Here is a 25,864-nt window from a genome sequence, read left to right as displayed (position 1 = left end):
TCTTTTCCTTTTTTCTTTTTTTTTTTTTTTTAGAAACTGTTAGGAAAAGGGTTTTATTTTTTTCCCCCCCCCCCCCCCCCCGGCACTCCATACCATTTATCACATTTCAGGAAAAGTGCATGCTGTTACAAACTGGGGGACTATACTTGGGGGAGGGGAGTTTTAGTTAAGAACCATTATGGTAGTCAGCTGGTTTGGAGGGAGAAAAATTTCTGCTCTTTTAATAGAGCTTAATGAGATGTTATTTGCCAGGTGATGTTATTACTGCTATGCCATAAAAAGCTCCAATTGCCCATTGCCACGTTTGTAGCCTTTATTAAAGACACAGGTCATTTTTCTCCTGGCCATTTGGCAACCCTGACTTCAGGATTTTGTGTCCCCCAAGCAAGAGACCATTAGTGAGTCTTCTTAAGCATTGTGGGTGCATGTACCCCAAAGCTCTTTGCACATACAACTCATGCAAACAAACTATATCAAATCTTCTGAAAAATAGTTTATGTTTGCCGGCATCCAGATGGAGCCTGGAGTTCTCCTGGAATTACAATTTATCTGCAGACTACAGAGATCAGTTCCCCTGGAGGAAATGGCAGTTTCAGAAGGCAGACTCTATGGCATTACATCCATGCTGAGCTTCCTCACCTCTCCAAATTCCAGCCTCCAGCGGAACCACCCCCAGATCTCCAGGAATTTCCCAAGCTGGAGCTGGCAACCCTAGTATTTTACAGTGCAATCTTAAAAATGTTTTCCAGGGAGTAAGCCCCACTGAATTAGACATGCTTAGGATGGCACCATTAGTTGCTGTCTGTAGTATAATTAAAGGACAACTGCAAAATTCTCTGTATTAGTGTTGCCCTTGAAATCTATCGCTTCCCCATCCTCCTTTCTGTTGCCTATATTCTGCATTAACCCTGACCCAGAACAATGTTCAGATTCACTCATAGGCATGTTTTGGAAGGGTGTCTAAAAATAGAACAAAATACCTGTTTGCCACCCTGATTGTGAGGACCATATTGTTAAGACTGAAGAGAAAGCGAAGACCTGTTATATATTTATCTGAAAGTATGTGCTGCATTTGTATGAATGTTTTGTCCAGGGTCCTCAGGGCTCCATCTGTGTCCTGGAGATCACCATGACAGAAGGTTCCAAGTTCAAACCTTGCCATTTGAAAACATCTCAGATTACAGGTTGGGCAAGAATTCTGTGTGGGACCTTGGATACTTTATTTATTTATTTATTTATTTATTTATTTATTATTTAGATTTCTATCCCGCCCTCCCCGCAGGCTCAGCCTTAATACTTAATATCAGCCAGAGTAGTTAAGACTGAGCTAAATGCTGTAGACTAGGCAGCTTCATATATTCATAAGTAGATTTTTTTTTGCACTTCTCTAAGCTTTCTCTAGCTTGGGCGTAGGGAGGAGCTTGCAGTGGGATTCTGCACTCTTTTTGAGGCTCCCCACATCCTCAGCAGAAGCAGCTGGCAGGGTCAGCACCACTCACTGTGCAGTACTGCCTGTAGCAGCTTCAGCAGCATACTAGTTTAAAAGTCTGGCCGGCTGTTATCATTCTGCAGGTGGGCACAAACCTTACTGATCTTGTGATTGGAAAAAGGATCACAGTTCGGGAACTGGGAGGATGCATGGGGCCCATTTGGTCCAGCTACTACAGTGACTGCTGCTGTGTTTTGGTGAGTGCCTTGATTCATAGTCTGCATATAATTCAGTGTGTCATAAGGCAGAGTAATCTTTTTCACTCACATCTTTGGGGCTGCTTGACCCCATGCTTGTAGCATTGAAGTTCCATGACCACATTTAATTGTACATCACTCTTATGTACACAGAGAAAACGGTCACAGCATGAGTCCGCGGTTGATTATGCTTCCTTTTTGTCATGCTGATACTACAAAACTGCTATTTACAGTGCTTCCACTTTAAAAAAATTCTCAAGTGATAATCTCAGGAAAATCCGATCCAAGCAGTCTTTGTACAGCTGCATTGCCATTTGAAGGGGGCACGTTCATTTTCTACCCTTTCTGGCAGTGTTTTATGTGAGAAAGTTCCGCAGCAAGCAGCTCACTGTCCCTGTGTTTTCTGGATTTCTTCTACAGTACGTGATTGATGCTGCCAGACCCACCCAGATTTCCTCTTCCTGCGTTCAGCTCCTGTCACTCCTCTCTGCTGAAGAGCTAACATCAGTCCCCGTCCTCATCATTTTCAATAAGATGTAAGGAATTTTTAATTTAAATGTTCAGGTCGGAGGGATGAGGATGGAGCTAAGATTCAGTGGGAAAGTTTAAATGAATTTGATGGATTGATTTGGCTGCAAATAGTCTTGGGGTGAGAGGAAGAAAACCTACATTAGCAGGTTGGGAAATGGTGATCTTCAATGGATTTGCACTTTGGTCAGCAGGATCCAGAGGTGTTGCTTTTGGAGGGAGAGGGAAGCACACAGTTCTTCAGCAACGTAACAAAATGGCCTTGTGGCAACCGGAAGACTAATATAGCTACCCTCAGGAATTTGTCCATCATTGTTTTCTCTCTTTACCTTGGCTCTAGTGACCTACCCTGTTACATGTCCCTGGTGGAGATGAAATCATTATTCCGAATCCAGGACATTGTTTCCCGTGCCAAGCAGCCCATCACCATTGTGGAGACAAGTGCACGTGATGGCACTGGCTTACCTAAAGTGATGCAGTGGTTTTGTTCTGTCCTGCATGATTTCAGATGACCCTCTCGCCTCTGGTGCCTTGTGTAGACCATAAACAGAGGAAAGGAACCTGGACCACAGCATTCGTTTGGTACCTGGTGTTTTTTTTTTTAAATGCTGCTATCCCGGACATTGGTATGGTCAAAACTTGAAAGTAAATGTTTCAATATTTTACTATATTGTGTTAAACTAGTACTAGAATGTAGGCAGAGAATGCTTCTATGGAATGGGAGGTAAAATCCATTCAGTCACATCCATCTTTGATTAAACTCTTCATTTCTCAGAAGTCAAATGACACTGTACTCATTGTCATTCTGAAATTCTTCTGTGGTTTAGAATCTCTCTGCATAATTCCTTGTTGTTGTTCAGTCGCACAGTCGAGTCTGACTCTTCGTGACCCCATGGGCCATATCATGCCAGGCCCTCCTGTCTTCCGCATAATTCTTTACTTGCATAATAAATGCACAGTTGCTGAGATTTGTTTCATGGGATCCCAAAGTCTTCTATTATGGCAGTGCTTTGGGTGTACTGCAGCCTTTAAGGATTCAAATCTGATACAGCTTGGCATATGTGGTTCTTCCTTCAATGATTGAGCTATCTGTTGCGATGGAATGTGGTTATATAAATAGCAGGGGATCTCTGTTGGATTTCATATCCCATGAGAGATGCTGGCTAAAACAGCTCATCTTCTGACATGTCATGTTATGACTCATTATTACTAGCTAAGAGCTGATCAAGTTGCATGGGAAGAACTCGGGCTCTTTCCCCAATCTCTTCACAACTATCATGTATACCATACCCATTACCGTGCCCCTTGCTTTGTCTGCTACAGCAGCATCTGCTCCAGTGCTGAATGGCAGGACAGGGAAGTGGAGAGTTCATCCATCCACCCATCCATCTTCTCTCCTCCAGTTTACCAGGAAGGTCACAGCATAAGCAGAGCAAGGGATGGTCCTTGCCTGATTTTCTATTTCTAGCCCTGCCTGTGGTTACCCACAATAAAACAAAGTTTTCAGGCCATGTGAATGTAATAAGCCTCCAGCTGGTGATGGTGCAGGAGGAGGCAGCGGGTGAGTTAATGACCATTGGTGCTGGTCAGGTCTGAGCAGAGTGGCCCCTGCAGTGCTGGCTTTGCCGCGGGGGCCATTCATCTTGGCTTCCAGTCTGCCCCTGAGCAACCTCAACATGTAAAGAAAGCAGGTAAGTAATGCATGCCATCTTCTGTGCCTTACTGTGGTGTTTGAAGCACTTTTCCCCAGCCTGATTGTGATACCAGAAGTCAGCCAGGCTGGGAAATCAAATGCTGAAATCAGATCCAGCAAGGTGGATTGGCAGGGTTTAGTCTCCCTTGCTTGTGCACGTCATCTTTTTTTTTTAATGCTCATACATGCTACCTCCTGTGAAAGGAGGAAAAGCTCACTTTAAGTTCCATGTTCCCATGTCTGCTCTGCAAGCAAGCATATTTAATTGGCTACTAAGTTGGAATCTTTCCCCCTATCTATGTGAAATTTTGCAGGGAAGATGACTTGTATACAATCCTTGGTAATTTCATTCCAATACAAAGGAAAACAAAAAGACTACATCTGGGCATGTCTCTTCCATTGAAACCCATGGAATGAAAGTTAAAAATTAATGGGGGTCATAATGAATGAAATTTTTAAAAAATACAAAAGACATGGAAAAATAAATTTGGGGCTGAGAGTTTGTGACATGCCCAAGGCTACTATCAGCAAAACCATGTCGGAACTTCTCTCTTATGCAAGTAGGGCAGATGTAGTTCTAGAGTTGCACATAACTTGACATACAGGGCTCTTTCCTTTGGCAGCTCCACTTCAGTTTTTGCTGCTACATGGCTTTGCAAAAATTACATTGGCCTCTTACAGTAGTTCTTCCAGTTTACCAACATCACCTTTGGTAGCCTTTGCCTCGTGTTCAACATTTTATTTATTTAAGGAATTTCTAGCCCATTCCACTAAAAGTACTTGAAGCAATTTGTAGACAATTGAAAAACAATGTAAACTATCTAATAACACAGCATAAAATAATCACATAAAACCCAAACATAATCACTTGAAACCCAAACAGGCAGCCTCGGTAAAGAAGTATAGCTTTAGCTGGTGCTGGAAACTGCATATTGAGTGTTCTCTATTGAGAGGGTTTTCCATAATAGGGCTATCCCCAGAAAATTGTCCCAACATTCTCAATTAGATGATGATTCACAGAATTCCAGTTGTATTCTGTTGCTATTGCCTTAGCTAGCCAGCAGTAATACCTTTCTTAGTGCAGACAGAGCAGAGCGTAGTGCGTGGTGTTGGGTTGTCACCTCTGGCCTGGGAAATGTCTGGAGATTTGGGGGTGGTTGCCTGGGAATGGTGGAATTTGGGGAAGGGATGGAACTCAGCACAGATGTGATGCCGTGGAGTCCACCTTCCAAAGCTGCCACTTCTGCCAGGAGAACTGATCTCTGTTTTTCTGGGAATCAGTTGTAATTCCAGGAGAGCTCTAGGCTGCAGTTGATGACTGGCAACCCTAGTTTTAGGGAGTCTTGGCTGGGACTGAGGGCAGGGAGTTCTGTTAATCTACTGCCAGGCCAGATATTATGGGCAGAACCTAGATTAGATATTGGCTCTTTCATTTTGTCTGCGATCATTATTACTCAGGTTGAAAATACTCTAATGTGTTGACCAAAAAGTTGCTTGATCTCAGCTCGCTAATAAGCCTTTTTTCAATCATTACTCTGTTCTCATCTGTCAGCTGTCCTGTAGCTGCATCAGGATAGTGCCATAGGAGTTTGCTGAGGGCTTCGGTCTCTGCACAGTTTCCATAATACCATACTGCATTTTGAGCGCCTTTGAATGGAGGGTCAAATGTCACATTCTCAAATATTTCATGACATTTTTCACAGGGAGGCTTTGGAATGTAATTTCCTTTATACTGGTAAGCTTGGCATGACACTTTATCAGAGAACACAGTGGCAGAGCCTGTTTCTGGAGACAGAACTGCCGATGCCACAGCCTCATGCCATGTTTTTATACAGGACAAATAGATCATTATTAATTTTGCTGTTTTCCCCTTGCATGAGAGGGATGCTCCAAAGAAGACAGCATGGTTTGCTGTGTCTTGGGGACCTCGATAGCAGCTGCGAGCAACAACAGTGGCAATAAAGAAAAAAGTGCTGGGTGTGAGCTGACTGTTATCGGCTGAGAGTTTGAGCATATCTGCATTAATAGTTGTCAAGCGACGCATCAGTTTAACTGGGTCCGCAACACCGATTTCTTCTGTCACCTAGAAATGTAACAGTTATTTATAAATAACCAATATATTTATATCCATGCCTGACTCCATAGTTGAAGGCTGCCTTTAAAGAGAAAAAGTGAATGAAGAATAACAAGTCATTTATGAAGGACCGTGGGAAGGGATTGAGGAAAAGATTATGAAGATTGACCTGTAAGAATTTATTTAAGGTACCAAGGGGATTGTAGTTGAACAATATCTGATTGATGTAATGTACTTTCAAAAGAGGTCTTTAACAAGAACATTGAGTAACAACACTACATATTGTGTTGTTTGGCCTAACAATTTGAAATGCATGTTGAGTGTTAGCGCATGGTCTGGATCATATCTGCAAGGCACAGGCTATTCAGTGATGTTAATGATATTATTGGTGTTATTTAAATATTGATGGTATTGGGGCCAGGGCCTCAGATGGTTGTGGTGGCTCCTTAATTGAATGCCTGGTGGAAGAGCTTGGTTTTACAGGGCCTGCGGAACTGTAAAAGATCCCGCAGGGCCCTGATGTCTTCCGGGAGCTCATTCCACCAATATGGAGCCACCACCGAGAAGGCCCTGGCCCTTGTTGTTGCAAGCCTGGCTTCTCTAGGGCCTGGGAGGACCAGACAATTTTGAGTACCCGATCATAGTGCTCGCTGGGGAACATATGGGGAAAGGCAGTCCTTTAGGTACGTAGGTCCCTGGCCATAAAGGGCTTTAAAGGGAAGTACCAGCACCTTGAACCGAATTTGGTACGCTATAGGCAGCCAGTGCAGTGCTTTTAGCGCAGGCTGGATGTGTTCCCACATAGGGAGACCCAACAACAGCCTGGCCGCCACATTCTGCACTAGCTGAAGCACATATTCACCCAAAGAGTAACATGTGGAATTCACTGCCGCAAGAAGTGGTGGTGGCTACAAGCATAGACAGCTTCAAGAGGGAATTGGATAAATATATGGAACAGAGGTCCATCAGTGGCTATTAGCCACAAGGTATAGATGGAACACTATGCCTGGGGCAGTGATAGTCTGTATTTTTTTTTAATTTGTGTGTATGTGTGTATGCCTGGAAGTCATGGTTGACTTCTGGTGACCCCTAGTGGGGCTTGGACATTTCAGAGAGGTGGCTTACTGTTGCCTGGCTCTGCAACCCAGCCGTGGTATTCCTTGGAGGTCTCCCTTCCAAGTACTTGCCAGGGTCGGCTCTGCTTAGCTTCTGAGATGTGATGAGATCGGGCTTGCCTGGGCTATCCAGGTCATGGGAATGCTCTGTATTCTTGGTGCTTGGGAGGCAACAGTGGGAGGGCTTCTGGAGTTCTGGCCCTGCTGGTGGACCTCCTCATGGTACTTGGGTTTTGGCCAGTGTGTGACACAGTGTTGGACTGGATGGGCCATTGGCCTGATCTTATGATTTCAAATGGCTTTATAAGAAATCTAGAATTAATATGCAGGATGCTGAAGACACAATGGCAAGAGGAGGTTTAGGTTTTCCTGACCTCAAACAGTGCTATCACTTAGCTAGAATTTGATGGTTAATTAAATGAATGAAAGAAGAGTACAGCAATCCTTTGTGAAAATACCTCTAAAAGCATGCATTTGGCTGAATAAGAGCAATAAAAATTTTCACTATGCCGAAGATAACTATGTTATTAATGCCTTAGTTGAGATAATGCCTGGACCAAGGTTTGATCAAAATTGGCAAGCAGTGAAAGAAGGTAATTATAAAGTATGGGAACACTGGGGGGAGGGTTCTGATTATAAATCTCTAATGTCTAATGTTCAAAAGATTTTTACATTTGAAGAGATTTCATTCCTAAGTAACAGATTCCATTCTTCTAGTATTGGCAGGTTAAAAGTTTTTTACAATTACAGTTAAGAAAAGGAGAAATAAAACAAATGACAGATTTTGAAAAGTTAGCAATAGCTGGAGAAAGAAATATATTTTCTAAGGTATATCATCTCTTGTTAGATTTAGACAGCTTTGTAAAGCTATGAACTAGGGATCTGTAATCTGTAATTGAACCTGAGTTCTGTATATCAGGTTGAAAACTGTCTTAAATTTTTCAGTAAATCTCACTGCTTAAGAGAATATGATCAAACTAGTTTATCTGTGGCATCTAGCCCTTCATAAATTAGCTTAAATTAATAAAGGGATTAACCTGGTGACCGGTGAGAGATGGGGGGAGGTACTTACTGTGTGTGGGGGGGGAGGCGATCTTCATTGCTGCATGATGACGTCACTTCTGGCACAACCTTGATACAGTGGCATTGCACTGGTGTGATGCACTACCACTCACCCCAAAACTCTATGGAGTTTGGGTGTGAGTACTACTGCATCACCCCAGTGCAGTGCTGGAAATTGTCATCAGTGCAGTGCTGGAAAGTGTCCCACCCCCAAATGTTTTGATGGCCTGCTCCTGCCTGCTGACCAGATGAGCAATGGTGGGCATCAGCAACAATTACCAGGAGTTTGTCTGCCAACCCTGCTTCCTTTGTGAGATCTGCTCTGCCTAGACAGGGCCATCTAGGTCGTGGCTAGAATGTGGGATAAGTATCTTAATAAGCTCTCCTGTTCTATACCTCTCTTAGAATCTGTTTTTAGGTGCCCTAGGTTTAATATAGAGGCACAGAATCCTTTTCCAGTTAGAAGTATAATGTTATGAAGTGTGAACAGTTGTTTGAAAGGGGTAGATTTATCCCTGTTAACTTTTGATATTGTATAATTTACCACAGAGATGGACAGTACTCTGTCAGGAAGATATGTTAAAGGGCTCAAATAATTTCTGTCTTTCAAAAAAAAAAACCCTTTCCAAATGGTAAGAAACCTGAAAGCTGGAAATGGAAAGTGTTGGCACCTGGCAGCCATCTGCATGTTGCCTGTATAATCCTTTTTGATATTAACTACCTTTGATTTTAACTCTTCCTTGCTTCCTCCTTATCCACCCATGCCCTGTTTTCTGCATTCTTTTTCTGCCTGTTCTGTTAAGACACTTCTCTTTTCTAGAATCCGGCCTTCTACTCCTGCTTCATGCTTTTTCTTGTTTTTCCTTGTATCTGGAACTTCTTGTTCTCTGATAGCCACAGCTTACTGACATGCACTCCATAATATCACCTCCAAAATACATCTTTTTGACCCTATCAAAGTATCAATTGTGATCTCTGCTTCATCCCTTCCTGTTGTATGTACTCCATTAATTGCCTTTAAAAAAAAAAAGATTGTAAACGTGCGCAAGCTTTGTTCTTTTTAACTTAATCACTGCATGCAGTGTTGAGATGCTTCATAATGAAATATTAGATACATACATAGTCCAGAAGAATGGAGTAAGGAGTCTGTGTAGGAAGGTGAGTCTTGTATTGAGCAAATGGCTTTGGGAAGCGTTTTTGAAAGCTATCTTGATGATCCACAGAAAGAAATTCTTCAGGTTTCACGTGAGGTTTATGTATCCATCCAAAAAAAAAAAATAGTATGCAGCACCTGTTGGAGACATAAACATCCTACACAGCTGGAGTTCTTTTCAACAAAAGAAGTGCCCTCTCTTCATACACACACGTGCTTAACATTTCGCATTTGTGGAAGATCCAAAGAAAACATTAAAGGGGTCACTAATGGCAGGAGCTGCAGCATCAATGTAAAGTTGATGGGTTGGATGCAGTGGAAGGACCTTGTGAGGACTGTACAAGAATCTCATGGAGTAGTCATGCAGGTTGGTAGGCTGAAGTGAGGAGAGAGATAAATTGCTCTCTCCTTTCTATTCTTGAGCTGCACTCTGCTGACAGAAGAGGCAGAAGGAAGTTATTTTGCTCCCTGCCCCCTCCCTGCTGCAGCCTACCAAACCCGCATAGCTATTACTCCACCCAGGCCCTGCAATCCCAAGAATACACTCTTCCAGAGTTAGAAATGTATGAAAAAGGAGGGTAGAGCCAGGAAGACCAGTGACCTTTAGCTCCTTCTGCTGAGGGATCACAGGATCTGACCCCACAGTTGTGGAGAGGGATGAAATTGTTGGAAAAGACAGTAGCCGATTCAGCATTGGCTTTTCCCTCCATTGTTTTAGCAAACAGAAATTCCCCTCTGCATTGCATGCCACTTTCAATTTCTTTGATCATCGGGTTTTATGGTACCTTTTGCATAGATCTATGGCCATTCAGGAGTGACTTTGCAGTCAGTATGGTGTTGGCCTGGGGTATTTGAATGTGGTTTGAGCTGTACCTTTTCCTCAGTGGGTGATTCTGCATCTAGCATTTGCTTCATGTTTTCTCAACTGGGAGGGAAAAGTGCAGCTCAAAACCACATTCAAGTATCCCAGGGCAATGCCATACTGACTGCAAAGTCACCCCTGAACAGCCATAAAACAGCCATAAATCTATGCACAAGGTACCATAAAATCTGATGATCAAAGGAAGTGAAAACGGCATGCAATACAGAGGGGAATTTCTGTTCCAACATGGGTTTGCTAAAACTGTGGAGGGACAAGCCAATGCAGAATCAGCCAGTGTTGAGAAAATGTAGAACTAATGCCAGATGCAGAACCAGCCAATGTCTGGTGTGCAAAGAAGAAGACCCTGAAGGGGCAGCAAGAAGATAATTAGATCGGATAGTGAAGACAGCACCTTCTCTCTCCTGTTAAGTGTCATTCTTTGTCTGTCTCCAGATTGCTACTCTTATGGCAATTTTCTTGGAAGTGCCACACTTAATCTACTCCCTCTCTCTCAGCTAGAGATGTAGTTAGGAACCTCTCTCTGTCTCTCCTCTTTCCTATCAAGTATATTAGTTCCTAAATAAACCTTTAGCTACTCTTTAATCAGGTTGTGCACCCTTGCTGTGTTATTTACTCTGCCAACAGTCATGAGGTGTCAGGCTTTCATTAACATCACCAGGTATCAGATAAGCCTCTAATTATGAGCATATGTAACTGGTTTTAGGTACACAGAACAGAATAGGTTTTTTGCCTACCCTAAGAATAATCCTGAAACTGGTGTTGACATCCCTGGTGCTTTTTGTTGTCAGGATTTCAATATTCATGCCTGCCATGGGCTTCAGTCTTGTATTAGAATTGTTAACTGGATTGTGAGCTACCATTTCCCCTACCTTTTGGATGGACCTGATGTTAATGTCCATGTGTAGAAAGCCTCTTGTCTGTCTTTGCAATGCATACAATAGCCTGGTCCCAGGATACCTGAAGGACTGCCTTCTCCCAAATGAGCCTGCCCATTGAAGGAGGTAATCAATTGTGGCCTTGGTCTGGGTGTGTCCTCCCTTCAGGAGTTAGGCAAATGACTATTAGGCTTGAAAATTCTAAGGTTGCACCATGATAGATTGCACAAGATCCACTTTTTGACACTGACCAGACCATCCTATCTTCTAGGTACTGCCAGGTTAAAATAATTTCATTTTCTTAAGCTTTGGTGAGTAAACATTTTCATATATATATATGAATGAATGTCTAGGAACCTCATTTCTACAGCAATATGAACTGTTAGTTAACAAGCATGTGGTGAATTGGGTCCACTGTGCCCTGCAGGCCCTGTTCTATCCTGCCCTCCAAGGTTTTCCCAGCACCTGGAGAGGCATTTCTTCGTCGGGTAACCACTGCCACCATCTGACCTTTGTAAGGAATTGCCTGCTGGGGGTGGTGGTCAGGACTCCGAGCTTCCTTTTCAAGTTCTGAGGCCTTGCCTCTCCCACTGCCCAGTGCCTGGTCACTACGGGGACCATTTACTGCCTTGTGTACCCCTGGAGGAATAGCTACTTGCCAACTACCTGCCTTCCCCCTGGCACTCCTTTTAAAATAGCATGTCCAAGATGGTGGAGGTCTGTGTGGTACAGAGAACCACTGCCAGCATCAAAAATTATAAAGTATTTATTAAAAAAAATTCAGAAGCAGACTTTTAGCACAGCACCAGATTGAGCAAGGGATTAAAAAGAAATGGGTAAAACGCAATTAGTCTGTCCCTCTCTCTATACATGCCCTATCAGATTTTAAAATATAGGACAGGCTCCTTGGTTTAGGAAGTTACAGATCTCTACAGAGTAACTATTACCTTGAAGCTTCCTCCAGATGGTTAATGCCTGCTCCTCTAGACCTCAGTTAAGAGTTCTGTCTGCTATAATGGACTCAGCACCAAAAGAGTTTTTCTCCTTGCTTCCAGGAGTTTTATCACCTCTCTTTTCCCCACCCACTGACCAGGCTAGGCTGGGTCAGAGAAGCTTTTCCTGAATATTCTTCTGGAATTCCTTCCTGAAGTCTCTCAAGTATTTAACATCTCCAAGTATCTGTTGAAACTTATCTGTTTACTTTTTGCTCATCTAATTGAAAATGGAATATGAACTCTTTACTTCTTAATTTGTTCTGTGGATTTCTAGTACTGTAAGTATTTATACAAAAGTGTTTATGGTATTTAAAAAACTATGTTTTAATCTGTTAATTCAATATATATTATTTAAAAATCTCTATGCCACCTATCACCCAAATAGGGTCCCCAAGGCGGCAAACATCATGAGTACCAGCATTACTTCTTTCTTCTTTTTTTACGAGAGAGAGAGATAAAGAAAGAATCCTATAAACCACCTTGAAGACCTTGTGGGAAAGTGGGGTATGTTTGAGATAAAATAACTGAAGCGGCTTCTTAAATGTTGTTTTCTTTCTCCATCCATAATTTATCTACTAAGGACAGAACATATGTAACTGGTTTAAGGACAGAAGAAAATGTTGGAGGGGCAGAGGTTGGGGCTTGTATAAGAAAGTTACCTTTGGCATATATTTTCTTTGGATGGCATCAGATGCATTGGTTTCTTCTAGCAGTTTACTGAATTTTCTAATGAAATTGGTCCCACTTTGAATTAAATTATTCTTGTCATTTCTTTTCTTTTCTTTATATATTCTGTTAAATAAAAGGATTATTGCTATTGTTTCCATTGCAATGTATGGACAAGGCTTATCACCCACCCCCATGTACATCCTGGTCAGCAGGTGGAGTGTCAGTCCTGCAAGATGTTATGCAAAGCAAACATCACCCTTTCGGCGAGCAAAATAATTCCTTTGATAAACAAGTTTGGCAGGGGTTTATTTGTTTCAAAGACCTGCTAAAAACCTGTTTAGCCAAAAATGGGACAAAAGAAATGTGAGTGTGCATATATATGTTTAATTCTTAAAAATACTCTCCAGCATGAAACTTTCTTGAAAACTTTACATTATTAGCCAGTTTCTCATTAAAGACTGGCTAAATTTTTATTTTCCAGGCTCTTGTTTGTTTTTGTTTTGTCATAAGCTAAGTACATGTTATATGGACATGCGTGTAATGGAGCACTGACACATTTTTTTAAACAAGCTGATGGGAGAGGTGGAAGATGAGAATTATTAACCCTTTCCCTGCCAGCAGTTTCTTTGTTCCAAACTGTCTCCAGCTTCTTTCATCAAAATGAAAGTAAATTCACGTTTTGAATCTCACAAGAGAAAAAGCATTTTGGAGGGGAAACTGAGTCATCCTTTGACTCCTCATTCACGGGTAGCTGCCATTTTTCCTTCTGATTACTTGGGGGGTTGTTCTCTTTGGTGTTCTGGATTGGCCTAAAGAACAAACTGCAGTAAACGTAAAAACCTTGCTGTGTCACTTGGTAGTGAGCTTGGTAGATTTTTCTCCTCACCATGATTATGATGGTTGAGTGCTGAAGGAGTGGTAGATGAAGCCTTCAGTTAGGACACTTGGCTTGCTCCTCCTTCCCCAAACCTCCAAGCCATAATCTGAATTGAGGAAAACCTTCCTGTCAAACACCTACTTTATCCAGGAACATTCATTTGTTCTACTATAACAAAGAAGAGCCAAATCTTGATTTGGAAAATCTCAAAGAAGACCCAGGGCAGTGTGTATGGGGGGGGGGGGGGGGAGAGAAGATTTGAAGATTACCTTTTCCTTTGTGCTAGAGCTTCACTCTGCAAGAATACAAAATAAAAATAGGGAAATAGAATTAACTGTCACAGTATAGCAACTGATTTGCATCCTGTCTTCCCTCATTACCAGAATATTTAAGTAGTTTGCAAGACAAGCAATACACATTTCTGATGCTGGGCAGACAAGAATAAAAGTCTTGAAGCCACAGGGAAGAGTGAGGGGAGAATACCCTCTAAAATAGTACTGCTAGAATTGCCAGGTTGTGCCCAGAGATTTTATTTATTATCACATTTATAGCCCACCCATCCCATGAGCAGGCTCAGGGTGGGTTACTTCATATTTCAATAAATACAGTAAAATTTAAAAAAAACAGTATAAACATTTAAAATCAGTAGTTACAGCTTACAGTTGAGAGATTCCAAGCCGTTGATGCAGATGGATATGGCTGGTTATCGATGGGTGGGTGACAGCAACCTCGGGGAGGCCATGCGTCGACACCCGTTGCCTCAGTCAAAGTCCTGGTGGAACAGCTATATCTTGCAGGCCCTGCGGAATTGAAGATGATCCCACAGGGCCCTAATTTCAATGGGGAGCATGTTCCACCAGGTAGGGGCCAGGGACCACCAGGAGATGTTGTTTGTTAGAATGTAAAGCTCTTCAAGGCATATATGGGACGAAGAGGTCCCTGAGGTATGTTGGTCGCTGGCCATATAAGGCTTTAAAGATTATTACCAACACCTTCAAGTGAATCTGGTACTCAACTGGTAACCAATGCAGCTGGCAAAGCATATGCCAAACATGAGCCCGCATAGGTGTTAACATCAGCAGGCGCGTCACTGCATTTTGCACCAGCTTTAATTTCCGGATCAGCTTCAGGGGTAAGCCTGTGTAGAACGAGTTGCAGTAGTCAAGCCTGAAAGTGACCATTGCATGGGTCACCGTAGCTAATATTTCCCCCCTTCCCCAAAAAAAAAATTTGGGGGGGGAAATATGAAATGTATGCAATATTTACAGTTCTATCAAACATAAACTAATTTTTCTGCTTTAACAAAATACATCATTTACAACTTATTTAGCATGTAAAATTGCCATATTTGACATGTTTATGTAATTTAAGAGTTAAAAATGCCTTCATTTTGTATAAGCAAAATTGCAGATATTCCTAATACACGAGAGAAAGCTGCAAGCTGACGCACTCTGTGCTGTCTTAGCACATGACTTCACCTTTTGCTAACAGAGAGAGCTAAGTTCTCCATGAAACTTTCTGTTTTCTTTGAGGCTTTGGTGCAGTTTCTGCCCTACTTCCTTCTGATCTTTTTTGTCCATCCAGCAAGATTGGGCAATCAGCTACTTTTTACTCAGTAAGAAGGTAAATGCGTCACAGTGATTTGCGAGTTGAAAAGGTCAACCACAAGGTCAAGCATGTCAGGACAACAGAAGACATGCAACTGTTGAGAAGCTATGAAAGCCCTGCATGCTCCCCTCATGAAGAGTAGGTACCCTTCTAGGTGCAGAAATGCACCTTGGATTTAAGAGCTGTATATCTCTACACAGCATACTCACCTTGTCTTTAAAAGCATTTCACTCATTTGGAAAGATAAAATATTTCATAAGAGTTTTTTTAGCAGCCCTCAAAATTTCTAATTTTTCCCATTGGAAAAATGGGGGAAAGTCTGGGGGGCAGGAAGGAAAAACAGGCCCTCCCCACAATTTTTCTGTCCCCCCCTCGGGCCTTCAGATCTCTAGGCAAGACAATTCCACTGAGCCACCAGACCTGAATTGATGGATGCCAAGATGGATGTCAAGTCTCCTTGACAGAAAGGCAAAGGTGTGGGGAAAGAAGAATGGACTATAAAATCTAGAGAATCCTGAGGTGAGGTGAAGACTGTCCCTTGAAGATCTCTCCTGATCTGTCAGCACTGGATGGCTTGGCCAGCCATTTGTGTGTGTGTGCTGCATGCTTGTTGCTAGGGCATATCTTTCCTTATATATAATTGATTAGTGGGGTGGCACTTTCTGAACATTCCACATGCTCCTAAATCAGTTGGCTCCATGATGTGTCACTCAGAAGCTGTCCCTTTCCACTGGCTGCATTGCCTGGGTCCCGCCCACAGTGCACTCCATCAGCCATTGGCCCGTCAGCCGCCACTCAAGAGTACTTGTGTGCCATTGGCCAGGTGCTGGGTCTGCTCCTGTTCCCCGCCCACTCCAGGCACTGTTCCCTGTCAGAATACGCTCTTTCTCCTGGGGAAGACACTTCGCCTGCTTCACTCTTCTGTGGGATTAACTTTCCCCTCAGTGGCTGTTGGTAGGCATCCAAGCTTGGTTCTGTCAGTAAAAAGACAAGCCCTTTCCAGGCCTTTGTGAGGAACTCATTGGGGCCAGTCCTGACTAGGGTTGCCAGCTCCAAGTTGGGAAATTACTGCTGAGTCCTTCCGCCCGCCCTCCCCAACGCTGCCGTCCACAGGATCTACCCCCCAAATCTTCAGGTATTTCCCTACTCAGAGCTGGGAACCCTACTTTCCCCTCAGTAACTTGCTAGGCAAGTTTGGTTCTGTCAGTAAAAGGCCCTTTCCACACCTATTTTGGCCTTTGGGAGAAAACTCATTGGGGCCAGTCCTGACTAGGGTTGCCAGCTCCAAGTTGGGAAATTACTGCTGAGTCCTTCCGCCCGCCCTCCCCAACGCTGCCGTCCACAGGATCTACCCCCCAAATCTTCAGGTATTTCCCTACTCAGAGCTGGGAACCCTACTTTCCCCTCAGTAACTTGCTAGGCAAGTTTGGTTCTGTCAGTAAAAGGCCCTTTCCACACCTATTTTGGCCTTTGGGAGAAAACTCATTGGGGCCAGTCCTGACTAGGGTTGCCACCTCCAGGTAGAGAGATTCTGTGTCTAAGGAAGCCAGAGTCTGGGGAGGGGAGAGGCCTCAGCTGAACTGAATGCTATAGAGGCCACAGTCCAAAGCAGTTAATTTTCTCCAGGGGGAGAGAACATCTGTTGTCTGGAGTTCAGTTGTGATACCTGGCGATCTTCAGGCTCCACCTGGAGGTTGACTACCCTAGGCATAGCAGTCAGTGCTTCAGAGCAGGGTCTGCTAGACCCAGGTTCTTGCTGTGGAAGCTGACTGGGTGATTTTGGACCAGTCAAAGACTTTCAGCATAACCTACCTCACAGGGTTGTTGTGCAAGTCAAAAGGGGGGGGGAGAATGATGTAAGCTACTTTGGGCCCCATTGCAGAGAAAGACTACGTATCCTCCTCAGGAAACATTGTTGCCAATCTCCAGGTGAGGGCTGGAGATCACTCAGAATTACAACTGCTCTCCAGATGGTAGAGATCAGTTCCCCTAGAGAAAATGGTGGACTTATACCTTGCTGAGATGCCCCCCATGACAGCCAATGTGAGGTAGCACTCAGGGCTTCAGAGCACAGTAGAGCATGCAGGTGTGTGTATGTGGAGGGAGACAGAAAACTGAAGAGTGAGGGGCAGATAATGGCAGGTTGATGCTTCGCTGGGAAAGACAGAGTTGTCAACTCCAGGTTGGGAAATTCCTGAAGATTTGAGGGGTTAAGCCTGGAGAGGGTTGGGTTTGAGGAGGAGTGGGACCTCAGACAGGTACAATGCCATAGACTCCACCCTCCAAACCAGCCATTCCCTCCTGGGTAACCATTGTTGCAAATCTCCAGGTGGGAGCTGGAGATCACTCAGAATTACAAACTGCTCTCTAGGAGGAAGGGGGATGGAGATGGAAAGCTGAAGTCAGAGGGGCAGATAAAGGTAGGTTGATGGTTGGCTGGGAGGGAGATAGGGTTGCCAACTCCAGGTTGGGAAACTCCTGGAGATTTGAGGGGTGGAGCCTGGAGAGGGTGGTGTTTGTGGAGGGGTGGGACCTCGGACAGGTACAATGCCATAGACTCCACCCTCCAAACCAGCCATTCCCTCCTGGGTAACCATTGTTGCAAATCTCCAGGTGGGAGCTGGAGATCACTCAGAATTACAACTGCTCTTCAGGTAGCAGAGATCAGTTCCTCTGGAGAAAATGGTGGACTCTGTGTCATTATACCCTGCTGAGGTCGCCACAGCAAATTGACGCTGATTGCCCAAGACCAGGGCACTCTCTCAGAGCCTCTTTCTAGAGCTCGTTGTATTTATTTCCACAATGGGCCTTATTCCTAGTTTGATCAATAAAGCTGCAGCTGTGTTTTCTTGTGCCTTGTCTCTTCCTTAGTACCTCAGCTCAAAATGAATCCCAGAGTTTGTTGGTAGGAGACAGATAGAGTCTTATCGCCTGTGCCCTGTCTCTCAGTTCCCACTGGATCCCTGTGTAACAGCGTCAGCATCCAGAAGTGACCAGAAATAACAGGCAAAAAATATAGGGGGGGGGGGGGAGTGAAATTAAAAACACAAGTTCACTTGAACTCCATCGCTGCAGTCAGAAACCAGTAGGGAAATCTTGCTTTTTTAGAATGACATATGACAAGAAAACACATCTTTAATGTAGAGAGCTGGCAAATGCTGCCATTTGAGAATAGCCACTTAAAATGTGTAAAGGGGGGATGGGTCTTTAAGGGAAAATGGCATCTAATCCCACCACTATGAAAAAGGATGCATGGATGGGTCTACATGTTTCTTCGGAGGATACAGAGTGATATAGAGCTTGGCTTAGCTCTCTCCATGATGGCCATGTACAGTGTACTCACCATTTCTGTGATCAGGAATTTGCTTTACAAAGCAGTTGTCAAACGATATCTAATTCAAAATGCAGCCACAAGATGAAAAACAACTGAACCAGGATCTCAAATCCATATACTGTAAAAAAATAATATGGCTGTTCAGAGGGAGAGATTAATTCCCCATTTATGAAACAGACACTTATAACCTCAATTTTCACCATCACAGTGTCTCTTTTCTTATTTTCACCATCACAGTGTCTCTTTTCTTATTTTCACCATCACAGTGTCTCTTTTCTTAACTACATCCTATCCTTTCTGCATGACTACCAGAGAAGTAACATCACTAATTTAAGCCCAGCTTTAGACTCTTCCTCTGTCCTTTGAAGATAGATTCAGGTGGGTAGCCATGCTGGTCTGAACCAACCTTGTTGATCTCAAAGGTGCCACTGGACCTTTAGTTATATGCAGAATTAAACTTTGTTGGTCTTAAAGGTGCCACTGGACTCAAACTTTGTTCCTCTGTCCTTTGTTATTTCTGCAGCATTTTTGTTTTTACACTCTCCAGGAAAACTGTTGGAGACCACTGTGATGTAACCTATATATAGTAAAATGGTTTGGTTCTCTGCTCAGATCCAGCAGCAAGATCAGTATAAAGAGAAATTGTTGACAAATTTACATTGCCTGATACTAAGAGATTTCTATAGTAGCCTCATTACTTGGTAATTGACCATACATTTAACCATGCAGAGTATTTTGTAGAAAACGAAGCAGTTCTGGAAGATGAGCCTAACCTAAAATGCTGGTTGAAAAGCTGGTATATTATACTGTAAGAGAACCAGTTTGGTGTAGTGGTTAAGAGTGGCAGACTCTAATCTGGAGAACCAGGTTCGATTCCCTACTCCTCTACTTGAAGCTAGCTAGGCCAGTCACAGTTCTTTCAGAGCTCTCTCAGCCCCTAGAAACAAGTCTAGCTTGCCACTAGCACAACACTAAGAGCTAGAACTTGTGGCTGCCAGACAATCTCAGGATCCCCTGGCTATTCTACATACAATGCTGTACGATAATAATTATTATACTGTATTTTCATGGTGATTTGGGGGGTTTTCAATAGTTTTAGGGTCTCAAAACAGCCTTCTAGTGGGGCATGGAGGACGTTCAGAGAAGTGGCTTGATAGTCTGCCTCTGCCTCCCAGCCCTGATATTCTTTGGAGGTCTCCCATCCAAGTGGCTTGATAGTCTGCCTCTGCCTCCCAGCCCTGATATTCTTTGGAGGTCTCCCATCCAAATACTTGCCAGGTTCAGCCCTGCTTAGCTTCCGAGATCTGACAAGATCGGGCTTGCCTGGGCTTCCAGGTCAGGGCCAGGGGGTAATTTATTTTGACAGGAGATGATCCTGTCTTTGAAATTAACTCAGGAAGGTGGCTAATTTGTCCTGTCTGATGGGCTAGGGTTATTTGGAAACCTGTGTAAGTGTTCTGGAATGTTTGCTGAAGCCTCAATGATCTCATGAAGCCACAAGACAAGCCCTTAGGCTGGGTTCCACAGTTTCTCACAGGCACCTGACTGATTCACCTTAGGCTGGCATTTTATTCTATTTTATTTCCTGAAGGAAATAGTGGCATAGTGCAATTTCCCCTGTGTGCTGGTCAGATTGTATCTCCCAGGACTCTGAGTAGGGCTGCTAACCTAACGATGAGGACTGAAGTCCTCCTGGAAGTGCAACGGATCTCCAAACTCTAGGGATCTGTTCCCCTGGAAGAAATGGTGTCACATCCCCTCTGAGCCCCCCCCCCCCAATTCTTCCCCCCAGATTTCCCAGAATTCCCTAAGCCACAGTAAGCAACCCTAACTCTTAGGAGTGAGGGGAACATGTTTTATTTTTAGGAAATGCAAATCAAGGATGGTGGTCAAGTACTCCACATAGGCCATAAATTATGTCTGATTACTTCCTTCCGTTTATGGGTGACATGTTATACAGAATAGACAGTTATGTTGTACGTATCAGTCACCAAACTCTCAGTTGCCTATTATTTCATAATAATAGTTTGTAATATAACAGTAAATGACAGAATTATCAAGTACAGATGTTGCTATAGGCAACTATGCAGCATAACCCATTCTGTGGTCTGTTGCTGATACACATACATAATCAGTATAACCTGTTTATGCGTAGGTTCTTTACTGAGGACTACTACTTATTTCATACAAAACTGGTTGCCTTTTCCTACATTCCACAATTAATTCCTAAGACAACTTCTGAAAATGCTGCTCACAAACTGTGCCCCTCTTCTCCACAGCTGTAAAAATGTGTTCACTTTCCCTGTATAAAAGGCAGCCAGCTATGGTGAAACTATGCTTTAGCAAATATGTTTTTTACACACTAAAAAAATGGACAAGAGTGGAGTGGCACATCATATACAAGAAATATAATGTTCCCCAGTCCTCAAAGATCAGGAAAAGAAAACATCAAGTATTTGTATAGGAACACCAGGTATTGCTTCTATGTAAATAAGATTTTGTTTCAATGTTGCAGTTTGCCAGTGGCAGATGATCGGTATCAAACTTCACCAACTGTATTTGGTCTGATTGGTGGTGTTTGGTCAGTTATGTGAGGGATAAGTGAGTGGTGAATCACTTATGCTGCGTATGCTATCCTAAACCAGAAAAGTGCATGTGTTAACACTCATACATGTTGGAAGTGAAGGGACTTTGCACTGTTTCTTTGCCTCAGACTACAGAGGAAGACTACAAGAGAGTCAGAGAGCTAGATAGGCAGGACACTGGCCACCTTTGCTTTTACTCCTCTCTGATGCTATCCCTTTGATGTGTAGATTGCTACTCTTAAGGAAAGTTTCCTTCCTTCTGGTCTAACACACTCTCTCCACACAGAATGCTATAATTCTCCGTCTTGACAACATGAGAGCTGGACATGCTTTCCTGCATCTCTGTCCATCTAGCTAGTTAGATTAGATTAGAGAACCTATCCACTTTCCTATCTAGAAATGGAGTTCCTATAATAAATTCATATTGTTAGTTTTGAAAAGATAAAGAGGCTCTGTGTAACTTTGTTTCTTGCTGGCACACACACTGACCGGATGAACTCTGCTGTGTTAAAGCTTTTGAGCACTCCGCTACCCCACCAAAAATGCCAATAATACATTCATTCCCTTTAAAGAGTCACCAAATCAAAATAACTTTCTTATTTAGTTTAAAATTCATATAAATGTGGAGCTTGAAGGAGAAAGCTCTGTTAAACTTGAACGTTTATTGGATTATGAATATAATTCCAGGGGGGTAGTTGTCTTAGTCAGTAGTAGCAGAATAAAATAAAATTTATTCCAGCATAAACTTTTGAGAGTTAGAGTTCACTTCATCACTTTACACTCCAATGCATCTGATGAAGTGATCTCTGACTAATAAAAACTTATGCTGGAATAAATTTTGTAGTCTTAAATGTGCCACTGGGCTGTTTTATTCTGTTTTATATGAACACTGACTGCTCACCATGACTTTTTTTTTGTAATTCACAAGCATTAATATCTGCTTTTGATCTTTTGCTTTTTAAAATGTGTCAGTACTGCAATAATCAGGATAGAGATACAGAGAAGAAATAATTTGTTAGACCATGAACCTACCTCACAAACATACAGCTTCTCCAGATGCAGATGCCAAAAGAGTTGATGAACGAGTCTGAAGTCCCTTTCAGTTTCCCCATTATTATGGCCAGTGTATGAAGGAAGAGTTTTTGCTGTCGCAAGACACTTGGGTGGAGGAGGAAATTGTCATGTTTCAAAAACCCCACCTATTTTTCTTCTTTTTAACTTATCCAATAGTTATTTACTGTACTTGGCCTCTAGGAAGATTTCCTTTTACAATAAGATGCATGTTTACAGCAACGTGACAAGGCTACAGCCCAGGAGAATATATAACAGGCATTGTAAAGATGGGTATTTTGTTTATTAATTTGGTGCACAGTTTGACTAGAGAGTCACAGAAGCCTTTAACCGTGCAGAAAAGAACTTGGATTATTGTTCCTGGAAGGATCATAACCAAATACATTCTGAAAAGTACGCAGACGGAGAGTGATTTCAGCAAAGCGTACTTTATTCCATCAGGAACAAGACAGCTTTGGCCGGCTCGCAGGCCGGCTTATATTCCCCGAGAAACCGCCACCCAACCCCCCCCCCCACTTCCCAATAGGTTATTTACAGTGACCGAGAGTCCCATTGGCTCTCGGCCAGGAACCTAGCCCCCTGATTGGAGCGGGCTAGGATCCGCATAGTCCATTGTCTCTTGGAGCGAAGCTCGACGTTTGTCTCTGGACTTGTCTAGACTTGTCAGGACTGGATACATTACACATTCTGTACCCATTTGAAATTGCATCCTATCCCAGTTCAAGTGATAACTCGTTCCTAGGCTTGTACCACATTTCACAGCAATCTTACATTGAATACCTATGTAGCCTCTGCTCGTCCCAACAAACCCTCGTTCTACTTGCACCAATTGTGGTAAATTAAAATGCCTCTCTTGTCCAGCATTTTCTCTCCCAGCAAGCTAAGGGAGAGAAAATGAAGCACTTTGCCCATACACAAATGATCAAGCGGTCAGACCAATGGCTGGCTGACTTCAAGGTTTTGTGGGACTCTGGGCAAGTGATAGTATGTTACTTGCATCAGTTATGTGATCCTTATTCCACCCTGCCTCCTGGGGCGTAGTACATCAAGTGGATTAAGGACTGCTGCAGGACTGGGATTTGGCTTTCTGGGTCCCTCAAAGATCCATTTATGAGGCTCTAGGAGATGGCGGTGAAGGCCAATAAAAGACAGTTCTATGCTGCCTCCATTGCATCTGCGAAGTCACACCTGGCCCAATTGTTTAGAACTATTCGATCACTTACTTCATTGCCACAAGGCAAACAAAATGCTAGGGAATTGGATATTGGCTGTGAGGCATTTGCGACTTATTTCGTGGATAAAACCTTATAGCTTCACCAAGACCTCCCAGCCACAGTTGATACAGTAAAGGAACTGGAAGCCCCTTGTCTGTCTTCAGGTCCAATGCTGGACCATTTCAACCGGCTCTCTCAGGAAGATGTCGACAGGGTCCTGGCAGTTGTGAAGCCAACCACTAGCCTTCTTGACCTGTGCCCGTTCTGGCTGGTTAAAGCCTGCGAGGAGGACATTTGGGTCCCCCTGGGAGAAAATCAACTTGTCCCTTTCTTCTGGGACCTTCCCAAGGGGGATAAAGGAGGCAGTGGTTCATCCACTCTTAAAGAAACCAACACTGGACCCTATGGTCCTGGCCAACTACCGCCCAGTCTCAAATTTAGCATTTCTGGGTAAGGTAGTTGAGAGAATGGCGGCTGAATAACACCAGGCTTTTTTTGGAGGACGCATTTATCCTTGACCCATTCCAGTCTGACTTCTGCCCTGGCCACGGGACAGAGACGGCACTAGTTGCCCTCACAGATGACCTCCAGAGACACCTGGATTGGGGCGGGTCAGCGCTGCTGCTATTATTAGACCTGACAGCAGCATTTGACACAGTTGATTATGATCTGTTTACTCACTGCCTTGCCGAGATAAGAGTGTGGGGGTCTGCCCTACAGTGGTTTTCCTCCTTTCTCTGCAATCGGGGACAGAGGGTGGTGCTTGGTGAGGGAGTATCCCCACAATACCCACTTGATTGCAGAGTCCCACAAGGGGAAATTCTCTCCAATTTTATCCAACATCTATTGCGCCCCCTCACCTAGTTGGTCCAGGGGTTCAGGCTGGGATGTCATCAATAGGCAGATGACACCCAGCAGCTCTATCTGTTGATGGACAGCTGCTGGGACTCCACCCCAGAAAATCTGACTAGGGCATTGGAGGCCATGGCTGGATGGCTACAGCAGAGCCAGTTGAAACTTAATCCAACTAAGGAGGAGGTCTTGTACCTAGGTCGGGGGGAGCTGGGTCGGAAATCAGGCTGCCCACCTTGGATGGTGCATTACTTGTGCCAGCCCAGAGGGTGAGGAGTCTGGGGGTGGTCCTGGATGCCATGCTCTCTATAGAGGCCCAGGTCACCACAGTTCCTAGGTCTGCCTTTTATCATCTCCAGCAGATCAGGCAGCTGGATCCATTCCTCTTCCCCCCCAGGACTTGGCTACAGTGACCCATGCAATAGTCACTTCCAGGCTTGATTACTGTAACTCGTTTTATGTGGGCTTGCCTTTGCGGTTAATCTGGAAACTCCAGCTGATGCAAAATGCTGTGGCACACCTGCTGACTGCGTTGCCTGTGTGGGCGCACAGTCAGCCGGTGCTACGCCAATTGCACTGGCTACCAATTGAGTACTGGATCCGCTTCAAGGTGTTGGTATTGACCTTCAAAGCCTTGCATGGCCTGGGACTGACATACCTAAGGCAAAGGGACCGCTTCTCCCCATATGTGCCTCAGAGAGCCTTGCGCTCTGCTGAGCAAGATCTGCTGGTTGTCCCTGGCCCAAAGGACATCTGTTTAGCCTTGACCATGGCCGGGGCTTTTTCTTCCCTGGCCCTGGCCTGGTGGAACATGCTCCTGTGTGAGATCAGGGCCATGTGGGCCCTTTTACCGTTCCTCAGGGCCTGTAAAACGGGGCTGTTCCGCCAGGCCTTTGGCTGAGGCAGCAGGTGTCCAGAAAAAACATCTTGGCCTCCTCTGTTGAAGACACCATCTCCATGCGGCCTGGATTGAACAAACTCAGAATTCAGCAGCACCAGTATCAGTGCAAATTGTTTTTAAATGCTGTTTTAATGTTTTAACTATGTATTATTATGTTTTTTGTTGCCAAATGGCCTAACTATTGCTGTGATCTACCCTGAGCCTATTTGTGGGGAGGGCGGACTATGAATTTGAAAAATAAATAAATAAATAATGAAAAAGACATATTAAATGGTGACACACACAGTACATTAGTGAGACAGCATGAGGCAGTGCTGTCAGACTAGGATCTGGGAAACCCAGGTTCGATCTCCTCTCTGCCGTGGAAGCTTGGGTGACCTTGGGCCAGTCACATACTCTCAGCCTAAACTACCTCATGGGGTTATTGTGAGGATAAAATGGAAGTGAGGAGATTGCTGTAAGCCATTTCAGGTCCCATTGGGGAGAAAAGTGGGGACACAACTGAAGTAATCAAGATGGTGGCTGAGGCAGACGCCTGACGCCGAGCTCCACAGTTTATTTATTGTTTCAGTTTGCTTCAGCCTCCCAAATAATCTTTTCCTGGATTTTGTCTGTCTGTGTTGGGATACAACTGTGGCCGCAGCTGGACGTAACTGTGACAGCCTTGGATACCGGAGAATAATGAACAT

General features: G+C 43.8%; 1 protein-coding gene and 1 long non-coding RNA gene across 2 annotated transcripts in view; one reads left to right on the top strand and one right to left on the bottom strand.

Moving 5' to 3' along the window:
* Window positions 1–3,095, top strand: part of ARL16 (ADP ribosylation factor like GTPase 16) — a 4,294-nt gene extending 1,199 nt beyond the window's left edge. Inside the window, exons 3-5 of the mRNA XM_015426564.1 lie at window positions 1,573–1,686; window positions 2,107–2,222; window positions 2,555–3,095. Coding sequence (XP_015282050.1) covers window positions 1,573–1,686; window positions 2,107–2,222; window positions 2,555–2,726 — 402 coding nt within the window. The 3' untranslated portion in view covers window positions 2,727–3,095. The remainder of the gene's footprint in view (window positions 1–1,572; window positions 1,687–2,106; window positions 2,223–2,554) is intronic.
* Window positions 3,096–5,510: 2,415 nt separating this feature from the next.
* LOC107123324 lies at window positions 5,511–12,818 on the bottom strand. Its single transcript, XR_001482945.1, has 3 exons — window positions 12,724–12,818; window positions 9,278–9,449; window positions 5,511–5,990 (listed from the first exon to the last, which is right to left on the bottom strand). It is a non-coding gene; the product is annotated as an uncharacterized LOC107123324 (long non-coding RNA).
* Window positions 12,819–25,864: the final 13,046 nt, after the last annotated feature.

The sequence above is a fragment of the Gekko japonicus genome, unplaced genomic scaffold, assembly GCF_001447785.1.
Source record: "Gekko japonicus isolate JY-2015 unplaced genomic scaffold, Gekko_japonicus_V1.1 scaffold1430, whole genome shotgun sequence".
Classification (NCBI taxonomy): Eukaryota; Metazoa; Chordata; class Lepidosauria; order Squamata; family Gekkonidae; genus Gekko; species Gekko japonicus.
The sequence above is the reverse complement of the archived record's forward strand: the minus strand, read 5'-3'. Positions and strand labels throughout refer to the sequence as shown.